General features: G+C 37.7%; 1 protein-coding gene across 1 annotated transcript in view; it reads right to left on the reverse strand.

Moving 5' to 3' along the window:
* FCHSD2 (FCH and double SH3 domains 2) overlaps positions 1–17,414 on the reverse strand; it is a 164,209-nt gene that overhangs the window by 68,693 nt on the left and 78,102 nt on the right. Inside the window, exons 7-8 of the mRNA XM_070425571.1 lie at positions 15,374–15,428; positions 14,364–14,492 (exon numbers count right to left, since the gene is read on the reverse strand). Coding sequence (XP_070281672.1) covers positions 14,364–14,492; positions 15,374–15,428 — 184 coding nt within the window. The remainder of the gene's footprint in view (positions 1–14,363; positions 14,493–15,373; positions 15,429–17,414) is intronic.

Raw genomic sequence — 17,414 nt, forward strand, 5'->3', positions numbered from 1 at the left:
TGGAAGGCCCTGATCACCAGCCAGGCCTAGGAACCCTACCCATGCATGAATTTCATGCAACGGACCTCTAGCTTAATTATAAAACTCATTTTTGATAAGGTTGCCAGGAAATAGGTACTTTTATACACTGCTTTTAGGAGTATAAATTGATATAATCTTTCTAGAAGGCAATGAGTCTATATGAAAAGTATAAAGAAATCTTTATTTTGCCCTAACCAGTTTGGCTCAGTGGATAGAGTGTCAGCCTGCGGACTGAAGGGTCCCAGGTTCGATTCTGGTCAAGGGCATGTGCTTTGGTTGCAGGCACATACCCAGTGGGGGGTGTGCAGGAGGCAGCTGATCGATGTTTCTAACTCTATCCCTTTCCCTTCCTCTCTGTAAAAAATCAATAAAATATATTACAAAAAAAGAGAAATCTTTATTTTGACCAGTGGATGAATTTTAAAAAGGTATCATAGAATGTTATCAAAGGGGTATACAAAGATTTACATAAAATAATCTTTACTACAGATTTATAAAAGCAGAAAAACGGGGCAAGAAAATTATTGGCATATTAATGTAATAAAATACTATGTGGTCATTAAAATCACATTTTCAAGTGATATTTAAAGGCAGGAATAGTTCACAACGTATTTTATGTGAAAAAAAGTACTTATGTGAACAAAATGATACCAATTTTTAAGTATGTTTATATAATAATATATGCATAGAAAAGACGAGAAGGATATGCCAAAATGACAGTAAGAATGATTTGCTGCTGCATAGTGAAGTTAGAGTTATTTTATCTTTGGGTTTCTCTGTATGTTTTACGTTTTCTTCTGGTGCTTTGGTAAGAAAACAGAACATACATCTTTTTTAAAATGAGAGAAAAAAAGTATTGGCTCAACTACAAACATGCTATAGAAACTATGCTATATGCTTTGCTATTCATTTTATTTTTATTATAGCCATCATAGTGGGTGTGAAGTAGTATCTCTATTAGCATTTCCCTGATGACTAATGATGGTGAACACATTTTCATGTGCTTATTGATCATGTGTATTATCTCTGGTATAGAAACCAATGCTTCGGTGTGGGAAAACATTGACTATAATAAATACTCAGTCACTAGACTTTGTCCCATGGTGTTTACATGAAGTTCAACAATTCCTTTAGAACTTGTCATCATTGCACTCTGCTCCTTAGTGCCAAAAGTTCACCTATGACTTGACTTAAAGCAAGCCATCTTTTCCCTTTGTAAAGTTGTTTAGCCTTTATTCTAATTAATACAGAATTATTATCAAAATAAGTATCTTACAGCGGGATGTTGCTATAACAACAACAAAAAAATAATATAGGTGGCATCTGCTAAGCAGTTGAGTAGAAAAAAGCGAGAAAATAGATGTTGCAGATTGGGAAGCTGGTAGTCCTCGCTATACTATGGAAAAACATCAGGTGGATACTATTGCCTGTGATAACATGAAAAGCAGAAAAGGATTATAGGTTATGCAGTTCTAGGGCAAAGTTTCTTAATCTTGGCACTTTGACTTATATGTAAAGCACTTTCTACAAGGCTTGATACTTAGTTTAATAAATGCTAGCTGTTTTTATTATTGTATTATACATTTTTAAAATTTGGGATTGTTAAATCTCTCACCTTATTCTCACAGTGTTTGCCTTTGCTAGAATACTTAAAAATCTCCTCCCTATACTAAGATCAGATAAATACTTTTTCATGTTTTTCTCTATTACATGTATCTTTCACAAATTTATAACTTGGCCTAGTATTATGTAGGGATCAATTTTTTTCTTTTTCTAAAGAGCCTCAACATCATTGCCTCTAAAATCTGTTATTTTCCCACTGATTTGAAGTTTGGCTTTTCAGTTTGTTTATTAGTTCTTAATGTCTGGCTGAAATCAATCACATTTGCAGAGGAAATGGGGCCAGAGTTCAATACAGGAGATAAAGTTCTTACCCCGTAAAGTTTAGGGAAATTCTAGTTGACAAGAATAGTATAACAAACATACTCTTTCTTTTACTTAAAAAATAACTTTCAGAATCCACACATTGTTGGCCCTCTCAACAGGCACATGTTTATTTTTGGCAGGAACCAAAAAAATAAAAAAATAAAAAAATCCCCAAATCTTTGGTATGTCTCCAGGTCTTATCAAATGAAGATAAAATTAGGAAGGAAGAGCACCCACGAATTTAATGCCTGGAAACTCCCTCCAGCTTTCATTTATATTGGTCTTGCTTGATCACTCAGGTGAAATAATTCTCTCTTCTCTATTTTAACATCAGAAAAATATGAGGTCTGTAAGGGAAAACACTAATCTAATATTAGCCTTCGATATTTTTAGAGCAAAAACAATTCCACACTTTTTGTTTAGTTGTGGTCACCAACTTTAACTATTTTGGTAAGAAAAATTTGGTTAAGATACATAGGAGTTTATTAGTATAAACAAGACATTAAATTGTGTTAATTAGTGGAAGAGCAGGAAAGGTATACCCACTATATGCCAACCACTTACATACATACACAATTCATGAAAAAAATTAGTATTAGTCCTAGGAAGGCGATATATATATATATATATATATATATATATATATATATATATATCTATATCTCCTAGGAAGGCCATTATTTATTTCAGAGGGAAGGAAAAGGGAGAGAGAGATAGAATCAACAATGAGAAGAGAGAACCATTGATTGGCTGCCTCCTGCACATCCTCCACTGGGGGCCCAGCCTGCAACCCAGGCATGTGCTCTTGAGTGGAATCAAACCTGGGACCCTGTAGTCCACAGGCCGATGCTCTATTCACTGAGCCAAACCAGCTAGGGCAGGAAGGCTTTCTTGGTAGCATTATCTGCTTTTTCTTAAGCCCAATAGCTCACCCTCTCTAGAGCCGTAACCTACCCTGAAAGAAATAGAACTACTCCTCTACTAGTTTTAAAACACTTCATATTTCAAAAATTTTGTTATTGGAAGTAGAAAGAATAAGAGGAACTTATGAAGTTACTGTACTCCAGTAGAAATTTAAATAAATATGGTATTAGATATTAATAAAACAAAATATGCCAGAAAGCATACTAGTAAGATGCCTAATAGTCTTGAGTCAGAAAGAAAGGTTACAGTTGGGGAAGAAACCCAGGTTTCTTCTTCAGAGAGGGCCCAGCTCACACCACTGGGTGAGACAGATCCATGGTACCAGCCACCATGACCTGAGCATGAACAGAGAACTCAGGCAACAGCTGTAGGCAATTGGACTGTGAGAAGGTTACAGTTGTTTAGCTTCTATAAGTGAAACATAGTTGCTTTCAGAGCTGTTGCTTTCAGGCTCAGAGCCGGCCGTGGCAGGCAGGGAACCTTGGCTTCCTCCATCACTGGAGCAAGCAAGCCTCATGTTCGCTTCAGCTGCATGGCTGCCGGCCGCCATCTTTGTTGGCAGTTAATTTGCATATCCTGCTGATTAGCCAATGGGAAGCGTAGCGGAGGTATGGTTAATTACCATGTTTGTCTATTATTAGATAGGATGTATTTCCTAGCTATGTCCACTAACAGGGACGAGAAGCAATAATACCCAGCAGCAATGAGCACATCAAGTGCCCAGCTTTCAGTTTCTGAATACTAACTTCCACTAAGATGAAACAGGGATTCTTAAGGAAATGCTTGATTCCAGAATTGCGGTGAGGAAAAGTAAATAAAAAGCCTGGAACATACTGCACCAGAGAGGAAATACTCACAAATGATGGGGACATTTGTGAAGGAGAGGAGCCAATGTGAAGGGACTCCTACTGGTCAAATATGAAGCAATTTGAGTATCATAATAAAAAATTAAAGCAATAAATTTCAATCCAGTGACTAAAATAGAAATCCATAACCATGACGATATAAATAAATGAATGAAAAAAACAGGGAATGCCCTAACCGGTTTGGCTCAGTGGATAGAGCGTCGGCCTACGGATTCCGGTCACATCCCTAGTAGGGGGTGTGCAGAAGGCAGCTAGCTGATCGATGTTTCTCTCTCATCGATGTTTCTAACTCCCTATGTCTCTCCCTTCCTCTCTGTAAAAAATCAATAAAATATATTTTTAAAAAATTAAAAAAGAAAAAAATAGGGAAGAATAAAAACTTATTCCTTATCATAGAATAACAACTAATAAATGTAGAAGAAATGATGAAAATATTTCATGATTTGGCAGCCATCATAAAGGATTTCATCAAAGTATGCTAAGGCCGGGAAGGTCTGATGAGGAACAAGATATTCTCATAGTCTCCCACCCAAATACTTACTATTGCATAAGAAAGAATGATGACTTTACAGTGGAAAAAACCTATCACACACAAAACTGACTAAGATTAACATCGCCAGTAGCAGGACAAATTGACATCATGTGCCTCTTGATACAATGTACTGAGAAGATCACAGCGTCATTTCTGAGGTATCTCTGCCAAGAATGCATGACATGAGATTGGATATGTAGCAATACCGCACAAACCCAGCCTGAGGGACAGCCTACAGCACCAAAGGCTCTTTAAAACTGTCAGTCATGAAAGACAGGAAAAAATGGAAAACCTCTTTCAGACTGAAGGAGACTAAAGAGAAACGACAACTAACTGATCCTGGACTGGATCTCCAATCAGAAATGTATGGCGTTGGATGGGTACTAGATTCACTGGGGTAATCACTTTGTAAGTTATAAAAATGTGTAATCATTATATTGTACACCCAAAACCAATACAATATTGTATGTCAACTGTACTAAAAAAAAAAAAATAATGTGCCCTAGCTGGTTTGGCCCAGTGGATAGATCATCGGCCTGAGGACTGAAGGGTCTCAGGTTCAATTCTGGTCAAGGGCACACGCCTGGGTTCTGGGCTCGATCCCCAGTAGGAGGTGTGCAGGAGGCAGCCAATCAATGACTCTCTCATTATTGATGTTTCTATCTCTCTCTCCATTTCATTTCCTCTCTGAAATCAATAAAGAGAGAGAGAGAGAGAGAGAAAGAGAAAGAGATAATGTTTAAACAGCTGGTAAAATTTGGATTGTGCCTGTGGACTGGATGGTAGTGTTGCACTGATGTTGATTTCCTGATTTGGATGGCTGTAGGTTTGGATGGTTAGGTAGGAGAGTAGCCTTATTTGAGGGACATAAATTCTGGAGCAAAATAAAACATTTTAGTGTATAAATATAACTGACTTGTTTCCATCTTTGGAAATAAGTACTGGGCTAGTCAGTTTCTCAATTATTTTCCTGCTCTGACACACCTAAAATATGACACATGCTTATCAGTATTAATACCTTTGTACCTGGTGTGTGTGTCATGGGTCTCTCTACATATTAGAATCTTGAGGGTGAGCAGGTGGAGCATTAGAGCTCACTGAGATTTGCAGGACTAGATGGTCTCTAAGGTTCTGTCAAGACTCTTCACCCATTTCAGAAATTTTCATCTAGTTCAAGTGTTACTCTTTCTCTTCCACTTCATATATTCTGCAGTCTTTGTTTATCAGAAAGGCTCAGTCCCTTCTGAGATTAGCAATTCAGAGTGTCAATGTAGATCTGTTTCTACAGTTGGTCAGGTGCCACATGAAATGATGAGTCTCCACACAAGGTGGTCCTGGCTTTAATATACTGCAAAAACGGCCACTTCAGAGTACATGCTCCCAAAAGCCTTCAGTGTGTTTACTGAAATGAGCAACAAAAGTATTTAATATTGTATGTCAGACACTGGTTCAAGTGAGATCAATAGGTTATGTAAATCAAATGTTGACTGGTAGAGGCAGAATTATAATTCAAGTTCCTTTAATTCTAAGTTTCCAGGGATGGTTTTTTGTTTTGTTTTGTTTGGTGTCATCATACACCATGACCAAATGGGATTTATTTCTGGGGTACAATATCTGCAAATCAATAAAAATCACATAATCATATCAATTGATGCAAAAAAAAGTATTTGACAAAATCTGACACCCTTTCTTGATAAAAACTCTCAGCAAAGTGGGAATAGAGGGATCATACCTCAACATAATAAAAGTCTTATATGACAGACCTATAGCCAAAATCATACTCGATGGGCAAAAACTGAAACCATTTCCCTTAAGAACAGAAACAAGACAGGGATGTCCACTCTCACCACTCCTGTTCAACATGGTACTGGAAGTGCTCGCCATGGTGATCAAACAAGAAGAAGAAATAAAAGGCATTCAAATTGGAAAAGAATAAGTAAAACTATTGTTATTATTTGTCTTTTCCATCCCCATTCACTCACAACTATATGATAGTTTTCCAAAGGGCTTGAGAACACATGATAATGCAATTGGTCTATTTGCACTTATGTATTCTCGTGTCCTAAAATTTTCTCAGTTTAAATTTCTAACATAGTAACTATCAATAACTCTTTGGGTCTTTAATAATTTTTAAGAGTAAAAGGGGTTCTTAGACCAAGAGTTTGAGAACCATTGGTATTAGCTCCTGATATTCAAAGTAAAAAGAATGGGAACAATTTATAAAAAATATGTCATATAAACTAAATGATGACTAGATTTATATTTTGACATGCTTTTTCTTTAATAATTGTCAAATAAGTACATAAACTTTGAGGATTTTTACATTATTATTTTTTACTAAAAATGTACTTTGATTACATTAAAAATGACAGAGAAATAAACTTCATGTGCCTTCCTATCTGGAAAAGATTATTAAACAAACAGCTTTATAATTTAAAAAGATAAAGGCAATCACCAGGAACCAGGACAGGTTAAAACAAAAGTCACACCAGGATGAGGTCATAACAGATCTTTTTATATTATTGATTTATTTTTTAGTAATAGAGTTGCTAGAAGATTATGGAACTGCCATTATACTGGAAATATCCTGATTTCAGCAGGCATTGCTGGAAGTGACTCTAGATGAGAGGCCATGTTACATAATGGTTTAAAGAAAGCACACAGGCTGAGTTCAAATTCCAGCTCTACTGCCTACTGCCTACCTGTGTGAACTGGGCAGTTTACTTAACCTTTTTGTGTCTCACTTATCTCTTCTGTAAAATAGAGATATTAACAGTATCTACCACAGAGAGTTGGTAGTTTAGTGCGAGTAGATCATTTAGATCAGTGCCTAGCATATACTAAGTGTTTTATAAGTACTTTTAATTATTGTTGTCCTTTTTAGTGATAATGATGATAACCACTTTCCCATTTACTGTGTGCTTGCTATATGTTGGGCAAAATAGTAAATATTTAATATACATTTACCTCATTTACTAATCCCTAAAGCAGCGGTTCTCAACCTGTGGGTCGCGACCCCTTTGGCGGTCGAACGACCCTTTCACAGGGGTCGCCTAAGACCATCCTGCATATCAGATATTTACATTACGATTCATAACAGTAACAACATTACAGTTATGAAGTAGCAACGAAAATAATTTTATGGTTGGGTCACATGAGGAACTGTATTTAAAGGGCCAGGAGGTTGAGAACTACTGCAAAGCAATTTGGGACACTTAGCAGCCCCATTGTACAGATGAGTTGAGACTTACAGAAGGGAAATAATTTGCTCAAGGTTGCAAACTATTAAATGAAAGCCAACAGTCAAACCAGATTTGCTTACTCTAAAACTTCTCTTCCTTAACCATTTTGTTATACTTACTTGTGAATAAGACTGAAAAAAATGCAGATGAAAAAACGGTGTGGTTAACGATTTCACAGTTGTTGAATAACAGCGGCTAATTAAGAGATGGGTAAAGTTGGAAGTAAATTTTAGTAGCAAAGAAAGCACAGGGTTCTATCCATTTCAATGATTTTATCTAATCCATGGAAAAATAAATAGAAGGAAAGCTTATCAAGTTTATGGATGATAAAAGAAGGAGAGCACGCTCAATATTGTGAAGGACAGAATCAGGATTCAAATATATTTCCAAAGACTGGAATGATGGAACAGAAATTAGTACTGGCATAAGAAATACAAAATATTCCTTGGGGAAATCTGTCTAAATACTTGTATTTAAATACCGACCCAATCTGGCTTTTTAGAATAATGAAAACAGGAGAATTTTCAATTGTGAATTTTATTTTACAAATAAATTCTCTCAGAATTTATGACATTCACTTTATACTACTGCTTACTATACTATCTTTTACTATCAAGAAAATTGGAGTGGTCTGAAAGAACCCAGCGTGATATCTAGGAAAGAACGCAGGCTTTAGGGTCACAGAGACCTTGACGTAAGTCCTGGCTACTACACCTATCAGCTGAACTTCACTAAAGGTCTGCTATCTGATATGTATAAAAACAGGGCTAGTATTTAGCTTAAAAGATATCATGAAACTAAATAAAATAACATATTTAAATAAAGGAAATAACGTATTTAAAGGTACCTAACAAGTTAGATACCTAAACAGTTGCTCCACTCACACTCCCAAGCATTCAAGGCCTCTTCTACACTCTTCCCCCCCAATGCTAAAAAAACGCACAATTTATTTAAAATATCAATAGAATTTCTGTTATGTAAAAAGACGATGTATAACATATATACCAAGCTTCAAAATTAACAAAAACACCTTTTTGTTAATTACTTCATTTGCTCCTCACAGAACCCAAAGGAGACAAAATAGTGCTGAGTTATTCCCCATTTAACAAGGGAATAGGAAATAGGTCTAAGAAGCTAGTTCATATAAAGAGCTAATGTCACTGGCTCTGAGACCTGCCAGAGTTAAATCCAGGCTTTGTCATAATTTCCTCATTTGTAAAATGGGAATAATTCATCCTGTGAAGATTAAAATAAATTTGGTTGCTCGTTCATTCATTCATTCAATAATATTAATTTAAAGACATTTAACACACATTATACAAGGTAGCTAGGATAAATTCTCAAATGACATAGACACAATCATTGTTCACATGGAATGTATAGTTAAGTGGGAGATAAGGCATCTGTCACATAATCACACAGATACACATAAAACTACAACTGTGTTAAGCACGTTAATTTTATTAGATCATCAGACTGTGTGGGAGGTATGACCAGGTTAAGGAGCTCATGGGAGTCTTCCTCAGAGAATGACACCAGAGGAGAGGTAATGAAGGGAGTAATGAAGGGAGTAAAGAAGTAAGAAAGGGAGCAAAGAGGAGGTTTAACCAGCCTCAGAGGAGAGATTTAAGGATACTGACATTAGGGTTTTTCCTACAAAGGTCTACCAGACCACCCTATTATGAAGCTCAAAGTTGCTAAAAACAGTCTAAAACAGAGATTATGGAGGGAGAAGAAAAATTTTTAAATAAGTCTCTATTGATACTATCAGAATTAAAAAGAGAAGACAAAGCACAAAAACCTGCTTAATATACAAAAGGAATATTCAAGAAACAAAAAGAAACAATTGGATATTGACAAAACCTAAAACACTTACGAAGAGTTGCACCATAAAGTTGAAGTCTCCAAGACAGTAGTGCATAATGACAAAAAAGAAAAATAAGAGAAAAATAAAGAATTAGGCCAGGATATCCCACATCTTAATGACAGGAATTTCAGAAAAAGAAAACAAAAAGGGAGGATTAATATAAGAATCAAAGGGCATACTGAGGATATTTCATAAAGCTTCTAAAAAAAATTGATCAGATACAAAGAATCAAGAACCAGATGGCTTTGAATTCTCAATATCTACATAGGAAACAAGAAAACAACAGAGTATTGACATAAACATCTGAATAAAAATGGTTTTCAATCTTTAATTCTATACCCAAGTATTAGGACAAAATAATTACATTTTCATTAACATAGTATCTCAAAAACTTAGCTCTCATGTTCACTCTCTCAAGAAAGTACTAGAGGAGATATTCCCCAAAACAGAGTAAACCAAGAGAAGAGAAGACACAGGATACAGAAAACTGAAGAGCCAACAGAGAAAAGAGGCAAAGGAAGATCTCAGAATAACTGCACTGCATTGGACACAGGAGGGCAATTAATCCAGGTTAGGGAAACACAACACAAAAGATAGACCTAATGAGGGCCATCATCACTAAATTCTCATCAACTATTCACCTAAAAATAAAGAAAGATAAGGAGAAAATAGAATTATCAATTGTTTTTATTCTGAGAGGGCAGGAGGGGATGAGATATTATCCAAAAGATCATCTTTGAAAAGGAGGAATAACTGCTATTGAGACTCTTTGGGTCTTGAACACAGATGGAGGCAGGTAATGAGACAATAATGGATTCTCCCTATTAATGGCTTCTATTTTCTCTGTAAATTAGGAAGAAAGACCACTTGCTACAGTAGTGAAAGAAAGGGTAAGTTAGAGGTTTGAAGAGAAGGAAAAAAGTTGAAATAATTGTTTAAAATAGGATGGAAAGTTAACTAGGGAAATATAGTAGGAAATCTGATCAGTGTTACCGGTCCATTTGAGACGGGTTCCACATTAATTTACGATCATGAATCTGTTGTCGAAAGATCTTCTTCAGTAGTATTTGGCTACTTAGATGCAGATACAAAGAGGTTATCTGAGTTCATCTAGAGTTGGGATTTCATTTCATTTCACTTATAAGCTAGAATGTTATTTAAATAATGTATTATGAACTCTAATCAGGAAAACGAGAAAGGATAATATGCCTAAAGTGATTAAGATAATTCCAGGGTGACATCAAGCATTATAAAAAGAAAGATAGCTATTATTCATACTAACCAAAGTCCTCTAGCAGTAAGTGATTTGATTATTCTAATTGGTAATCATTTCTATCTCTCTCTTACCAGACTGAGCTCTTTGAGGATAAGGAGAGTGTCTTACTCATCTTTGCTTCTTCACAAAGTGTAGTCCAGTAGCTACCATACTATAAACGAATATTAAGTATGTATGATTAAATTAATGAATCAAATTTTGGGCATCCAAGCTATTCACATAAATTTTTTAAAAAATGATTCTAGCTAGGGCATTATAACCTTAACAACAATTCAAAAACTAGACATTTTCAAGAAAGGCACTAAAGGGCCAGCCACTCCACTGTCACTTCAATGACAGAAACTTACTAAAAGGCTAACAGCATGATTAATGGGAGTTTTCCAATACTGCAGACTATAGAATTAGCATGAGAAAGAAAACGAATTAACATGCACAAAAGGAAGATTAAGATATACTTTCTTATTTTTTAGGTATAAGAACTGCCTCTATTTTTATCATTTCAGTTCCCTTTAATATTTCATAAAATGAGTAATCTGAAGCATAGCCTACCCAAATGCTGATCAAATACATACATGCATGAGGGCAGACCGGGCCCATTAACCTTTTTTTTTTTTTTGGCAGAGGTCAAAAACCTAAAATAATACTGTATCTTTCTTTCCTGGTTTATCAAAGACCATACATAGGATTTTAAGTAAGAGAACTTTTTTGGCTATAGATTCAATTTAAAGAAACATAAAGATTTTGTTTTTGCTTAAACTAATATAATGTTCATTTTAAAGTATTCAACAAGGAAAAATACAGTTAACAGCTTTGATTTAATAGTAAAAGGATATAGAAAAATCACAATCTTAAGTGAAACCTGTACTAAAAATCCTATCTACACTAATAAAAGAGAAAAATGGTAATTGGCGTACGACCGCTACCCTTCCCATTGGCTAATCAGCGTATCCTTATGCAAATTAACTGTCAGCCAAGATGGCGGCCGGCAGCCAGGCAGCTGGAAGCGAACGTGAGGCTTGCTTCCTCCAGGAACTGTAGACTCCAACGTTCCCTGCCTGACTTCCCCGCCTCTGAGCTGGCAGTTTGAAACATTCTAACAAATATAGCCGGCTGGGATCTCAGAGCTGAAGTTATACATTGTTTCGATTATAGAACGGCAAACAAACCAGCAGTGGAAGCCTCAGAGCTAGAGCCAGAGCTAAAGCTGGCCCAGAAGAAAAAAAAAAAAAAAAAGGAGCGGTTGGGAGCTTCAGTCAGCCTGAAAGCAGCCCTCAGCCCCTCACCCAGACTGGCCAGGCACCCCAGTGGGGACCCCCACCCTGATCCAGGACACCCTTCAGGGCAAACCAGCCGCCCCCCAGGCCTCTATCCTATATAGTAAAAGGGTAATATGCCTCCCAGCACAGGGATCAGCGGAGCCGCAAGGCCTCCTGGCACCAGATCAGCATGACAGGGTGCAGCGCCCAAACCCCCTGATCGTCCTGCGGCTCTGTGTATGACAGGATGTGGCGTCCCAACCCCCTGATCAGCCCTGCTCTGTGTGTGACAGGGGGTGGCGCCCCAACCCCCCCCCCCCCCCCCCCCCCACGGGCCCTGCTCTGTGTGTGACGGGGTAGAGCCATAACCTCCCTATCGGCCCTGCCCTGAGTGTGACAGTGGCATCGCCCCAACCCCCTGATCGGCCCTGCTCTGTGGGTGATAGAGGGTGGCACCCCAACCCCCTGATCCGCCCTGCTGTGTGTGTGACAGGGGGCAGTGCCCTAACTCCCCTATCAGCCCTACTCTGTGAGTGACAGGGGGGAGCTCCCCAACCCCCTGATGGGCCCTGCTCTGTACGTGACGGGGGGGGGGCACTGCCCCAACCCCCTGATTGGCCCTGCTCTGTGTGTGACAGGGGGCAGCGCCCCAACCCCCTGATTGGCCCTGCTCTGTGCATCACAGGGGGTGGCGCCGCAACCTCCCTATTGACCCTGCCTTGAGTGTGATAGGGGGTAGTGCCCCAACCCCCCAATCAGCCCTATCCTGAGCATGACTGAGGATGGCATCGCAACCTCCCAATCCACCCTGCTCTGTGCATGACAGGGGGTGGCGCCCCAACTCCCCAATCAGCCCTGCTCTGAGCCCCACCAGGGGCTGCACCTAGGGATTGGGCCTGCCCTCTGCCACCCAGGAGCAGGCCTAAGCCAGCAGGTCATTATCTCCTGAGGGGTCCCAGACTGCGAGAGGGCACAGGCCGGGCTGAGGGACCCCCCCTTCCCCCCCGAGTGCACAAATTTTTGTGCACCGGGCCTCTAGTCCTATATAATAAAAGGCTAATATGCAAATTGTCCCCTTGACCAGGAGTTCGACCAGGGGATGAGGCTGGCCCACCAACCGCCTGTGGCCCCTCCCCTGGCCGGCCCGGCCCAATTGGCACAGGCCAGCCAGACCCCACCTGTGCATGAATTTGTGCACCGGGCCTCTAGTCTTTAATAAATAGGTTGTATGAAACCATGTTATAATGGGAGGCCAAATCTCCAGTTGGTCCTTGTAAGTCTGAAGCACTATGTAAGATACTAAAGCACCCAATAAGATACTAAAATGCCTAAACCTCTAGGTACATTTCATGGGAAAAAGTATGCAAAGTTCAAAACGATCCCTTGTCTCTCTCTCACCACCTGTATTCTAACCAGCAGGTCAGAAAAGGATAGAAGCTAGGAAAAGTGTAATTCAGGCAGTGAAAAAAAAAAAAGACATTAAAAAACTTGTAATAGGATACTTCTTAGTCCAGTTTGACTCTCTCTACCACTCCCATTTTTCTCTCAAGCTCCCAGGAAATGTCCTATCTCTACTCTCAAGGAAAGAACTTGTCGTTTCTGGACAGAGTTTATCTGTCCCAGAGTCAGTGTTAAAAAAAAAGAGTGCCTACTCCTGTTGCATCCCCATTCTCAACACCTTGGATTCATAAAGCAAAGAATTCAATGAAAACAATGTATTTGATAATCATTAAGGACAATGCATTTGAGAAGATGGGTTGAAAATTTAGAGAAAGAATAATCAAATGTTTGGGTTCTTGAGAAGACAAAAGAGAATGAGATATAATTCAAAGCAGAACTTGTCTGCCAGCAATAAGGGGAAACTTGGTGGCCGGTTAAAAAAGTTTTCTTCTCTTCCACCCCCTTTCCTTAAAGTTAGTGCAAGTCAATGATACAAATAGTGTATAAATAGGGACAGACCAAGATCGAGTTTGGGCACACAAGAAACTGTAATCCAACCTATCTACATTTCAGAGTGACACTCAGGGCACAGGTATTGTCACATAACTTACTAGACACCTTTTCTTGTTTTTCCATAGGTACCTCAAAAACCATAAAATAGTGATGTTCAAGTTTACCTATCAATGAAGTCATAGAATTTTTAAAAATATAAGCTTTTAAAAAATAATCTTATTTTATATATTGATAATCTTTATACAGTAAATATCTGCCGCTACTAGGGAATAATACAATCCTTTACTATGATTTGGCTTTAAACATGTTCTTACACTAAAAATTAATTCAGAATTACCTAAAAAAGAGATTACCCAAACAAGATCAAGTATATTCCAACAAAATGCAAAGTAGCCTGGATGCTATTCTATAGACTCAATCCCATGTACTGAACACCCAATTCGTCAGTTATTTTTGTCTTTAATGAAACCAAATTACCACAGATATTAAGGCTGTTTTACCTTCATAATGTTAACTAAATCTGTTTGATAGTAGCGATCCTGGTGTGCATTTGCTGCTGCTAATGTAAGAAGATAATCATTCCTTGCGTGGGTAGCTTTGGAATTACACTCAGATCGCCGGGCTTTTAACTATAACATAATAAAAGAAAAAGAAAATCAGTGCAAACTGGCATTACAGTGCAAAACATTACCTCTCTTAGTTGGCAATTAATGGCTCCTCAACAAGAGTAAAGGTCACGTGCAGAAACATTTATATGCATACAAAACTATTCAACCCTATTGAGGAAATAAGTAAACAGTACCTAGAACTGTTAAATATGGTAAGAGTATTTTTCAAATATTTGTTATTTACACTTAACATACTTCCAAAGCTTTTTAGAGAACTTTAAAGTATTTTGTGTGTTTTATCCGAACGGGAAAATAAAGGTTCCCAAATTAAGTACCTTATTGTTATTGTCAAAGACATGGGTAATTCTGTTGGAGTTAGAAAATTGTTTTTAAAAATTCAATACTATTAATGTGCCAAAAGAACTGCATTCCCGATGGGAGCCTGGTAGCCAAACCCAGGCCACTAAGCTTACCTATCAAGTACTTCACGCCTGAGGGTCCCACAGGAAAAAAACACTTGCTACTAGGAATTTGTGGCCCGGAATTTCTGCTCAGGGTATACATATCAATGAAATGGATTTTATAGAGCGTTCTAAAGCCCGTGGACTAAGTCTCTTGTACTAAGAATTAAAAACAGAAGGATACCTAAGCAGATCGAGTACAGAAACCTATCTGTAAAGCAATCTCGAGAAGCAAGCACTGTCCAAAGTGTTGACACCTGGGTGAAATCCGCCCCGACCCCACTGAACTGGGAAGGAAAGTTTGTCCCAAAGTTAATGACTTTAAAACACTTCCCTAAATTAGTTGAAAATAATTGACCTCCATCATCAAAAGACACAATTCTTTTATTTTTTTTGAAGATAAGGTTTCTCAATTGTGAAATATAGTTTTCAAAAACTCACCTTCACACTTGCCTTCTGTAAACTGATTCTTGATTGGAAAAGACTAAGTTTAGATCTGTTATAAAAACAGAAAAACATGGTTAATAAAATTATCAAATTTTATCATAAAGTGATTAAGTATTATAATTACTAAATTTTTTAAAGTTACCCTTTTCCACAACACTATTCTAAAAGAGAACTAAAAAAATGGAAAGCCAAGATCAGTGATTATTTTCCTTTATTTTACTACAGGAAGAATGTAATGTAATGAAACAGGAAATACTGAGATTAATAAAATAAAATATCCTGAATGACAAAAAAATCAACTAGGTAAATCCAATATAAAGGTATTTCATAAAAAACAAGAGTCATCAATCTATAGGTAATTTCCATATTTTACAATTACTCATACTTCAGTTCCTACAAGGAAAGCTTAAACCCAGGAATAACCAACCTATGGAGGCCAAGGTTAGCAGGCTTTCAGGGCAGTGTGCAACACCACGATGCAATCCACAGTATGATAGTGACCGGACTCTAAGTCCTTCATTCCATTATTTCTCACATTAAAAGTTCTTGTTTGGGTGCCTGCCTGTGTGCCCTCTTCACTCTTAATATAGTATTTGCAACACAATGAGAAAGTCCTTGGACTCTCTGCCCTATATGTTTTTTTTTTTATCAGTGCATGGATGTGCAATACTTTATTTTATAATCTCCTATTCATGAACAGTTGGGTTGTTTCTAATTTTTTGCTTTTATTATATATATATATATATATATATATATATATATATATATATATTTCTTTCTTTCTTTCTTTCTTTATTGAATAAGGTATTACATATGTGTCCTTATCCCCCCATTGCCGCCCCCACCCCACCCCCACTCATGCCCTCACCCCGCCCTGGTGTCAGTGTCCATTGGTTAGGCTTATATGCATGCATACAAGTCCTTTGGTTGATCTCTCCCCCTAACCCCACCCTCCCCTACCTTCCCTCTGAGGTTTGACGGTCTGATCGATGCTTCTCTGCCTCTGGATCTGTTTTTGTTCATCAGTTTATGTTGCCCTATATGGTTTTGTTCTATTTTATCTTCTCCCAATCTGGTGTCATGATTTCCCTCAATCCCTTTTAGTATGGGAAGGGAACCATAATCTAAAAATTAGTAGTTAAAATATGTTGGCTTTACCCAAACAACCAGAGATAACAAGAAGAAAGTCAATAGACAAGTGCTAAGAAACAATTAACATTCCTACAACCAGTGAATTTTGAAGCTGCAAAGTTTGTCTTGACTGCAGTGTCATGGCGATTGCCATGGAGAATTCAATGCATGTTTTGGCAGCTGAGCCATAATATGAAGCTGCAGACCACAGGGCAAGCCGGTCCCTGCAGAACAGATGTGACAAGGACAGCAAAAGCAGCTTCTCACTTTTCTAATGAGAGAGAAACATTTAAGGATGTACACACATATGCATCACAACTACTTCCCCACTGTTAAAAAAAAAATTGGGTCCAAGATATTCCTGCTATTTTCTACCTTGCCATATTCATACTTCATGGGGGTTTTGGTTTTTATCGATTATATTCGTTTTCATTTTAATCTAGAAAAACAAAGGTCGCACACTTTAAAATTTGAGAGGGCCCATTCAGGTTTGGGGGGTTCTCAATTATCCTTTTTTTTGTAGCCATTATCCAAATAGTCTGAGTTGCACTTCGATTTTCCAATATAAGGTTTTAAGTTTCTGGCTTCTGCTTCATTTACGAATCCTCATATAATTCTTGTATGGTACTAAAGTAGGTAATCAATAGAATAATACAGTCCTTGTCCTCAACGATTACTATTTAGAACAAATAAGATATATATAATGAACTCTTCCTCATCTATTTTCCCAATGTTAACATCACTTAGGGTTCCAACTCAACCTCCCATCTCATTTTATATATGATTTCATCCCTATACCTATCATCTGAAAGGCAATTAACCCCCAGATTCTCATCTGAGAATGAGTTATATGACTCCCTACAAAATACATTCACACCAGTGGTCCCCAGGTTTTGTAGAACCT

This window comes from Myotis yumanensis, unplaced genomic scaffold (assembly GCF_028538775.1).
Source record: "Myotis yumanensis isolate MYYU_CA2020_CCGP unplaced genomic scaffold, mMyoYum1.0.hap1 SCAF_10, whole genome shotgun sequence".
In the NCBI taxonomy this organism is placed as follows: Eukaryota; Metazoa; Chordata; class Mammalia; order Chiroptera; family Vespertilionidae; genus Myotis; species Myotis yumanensis.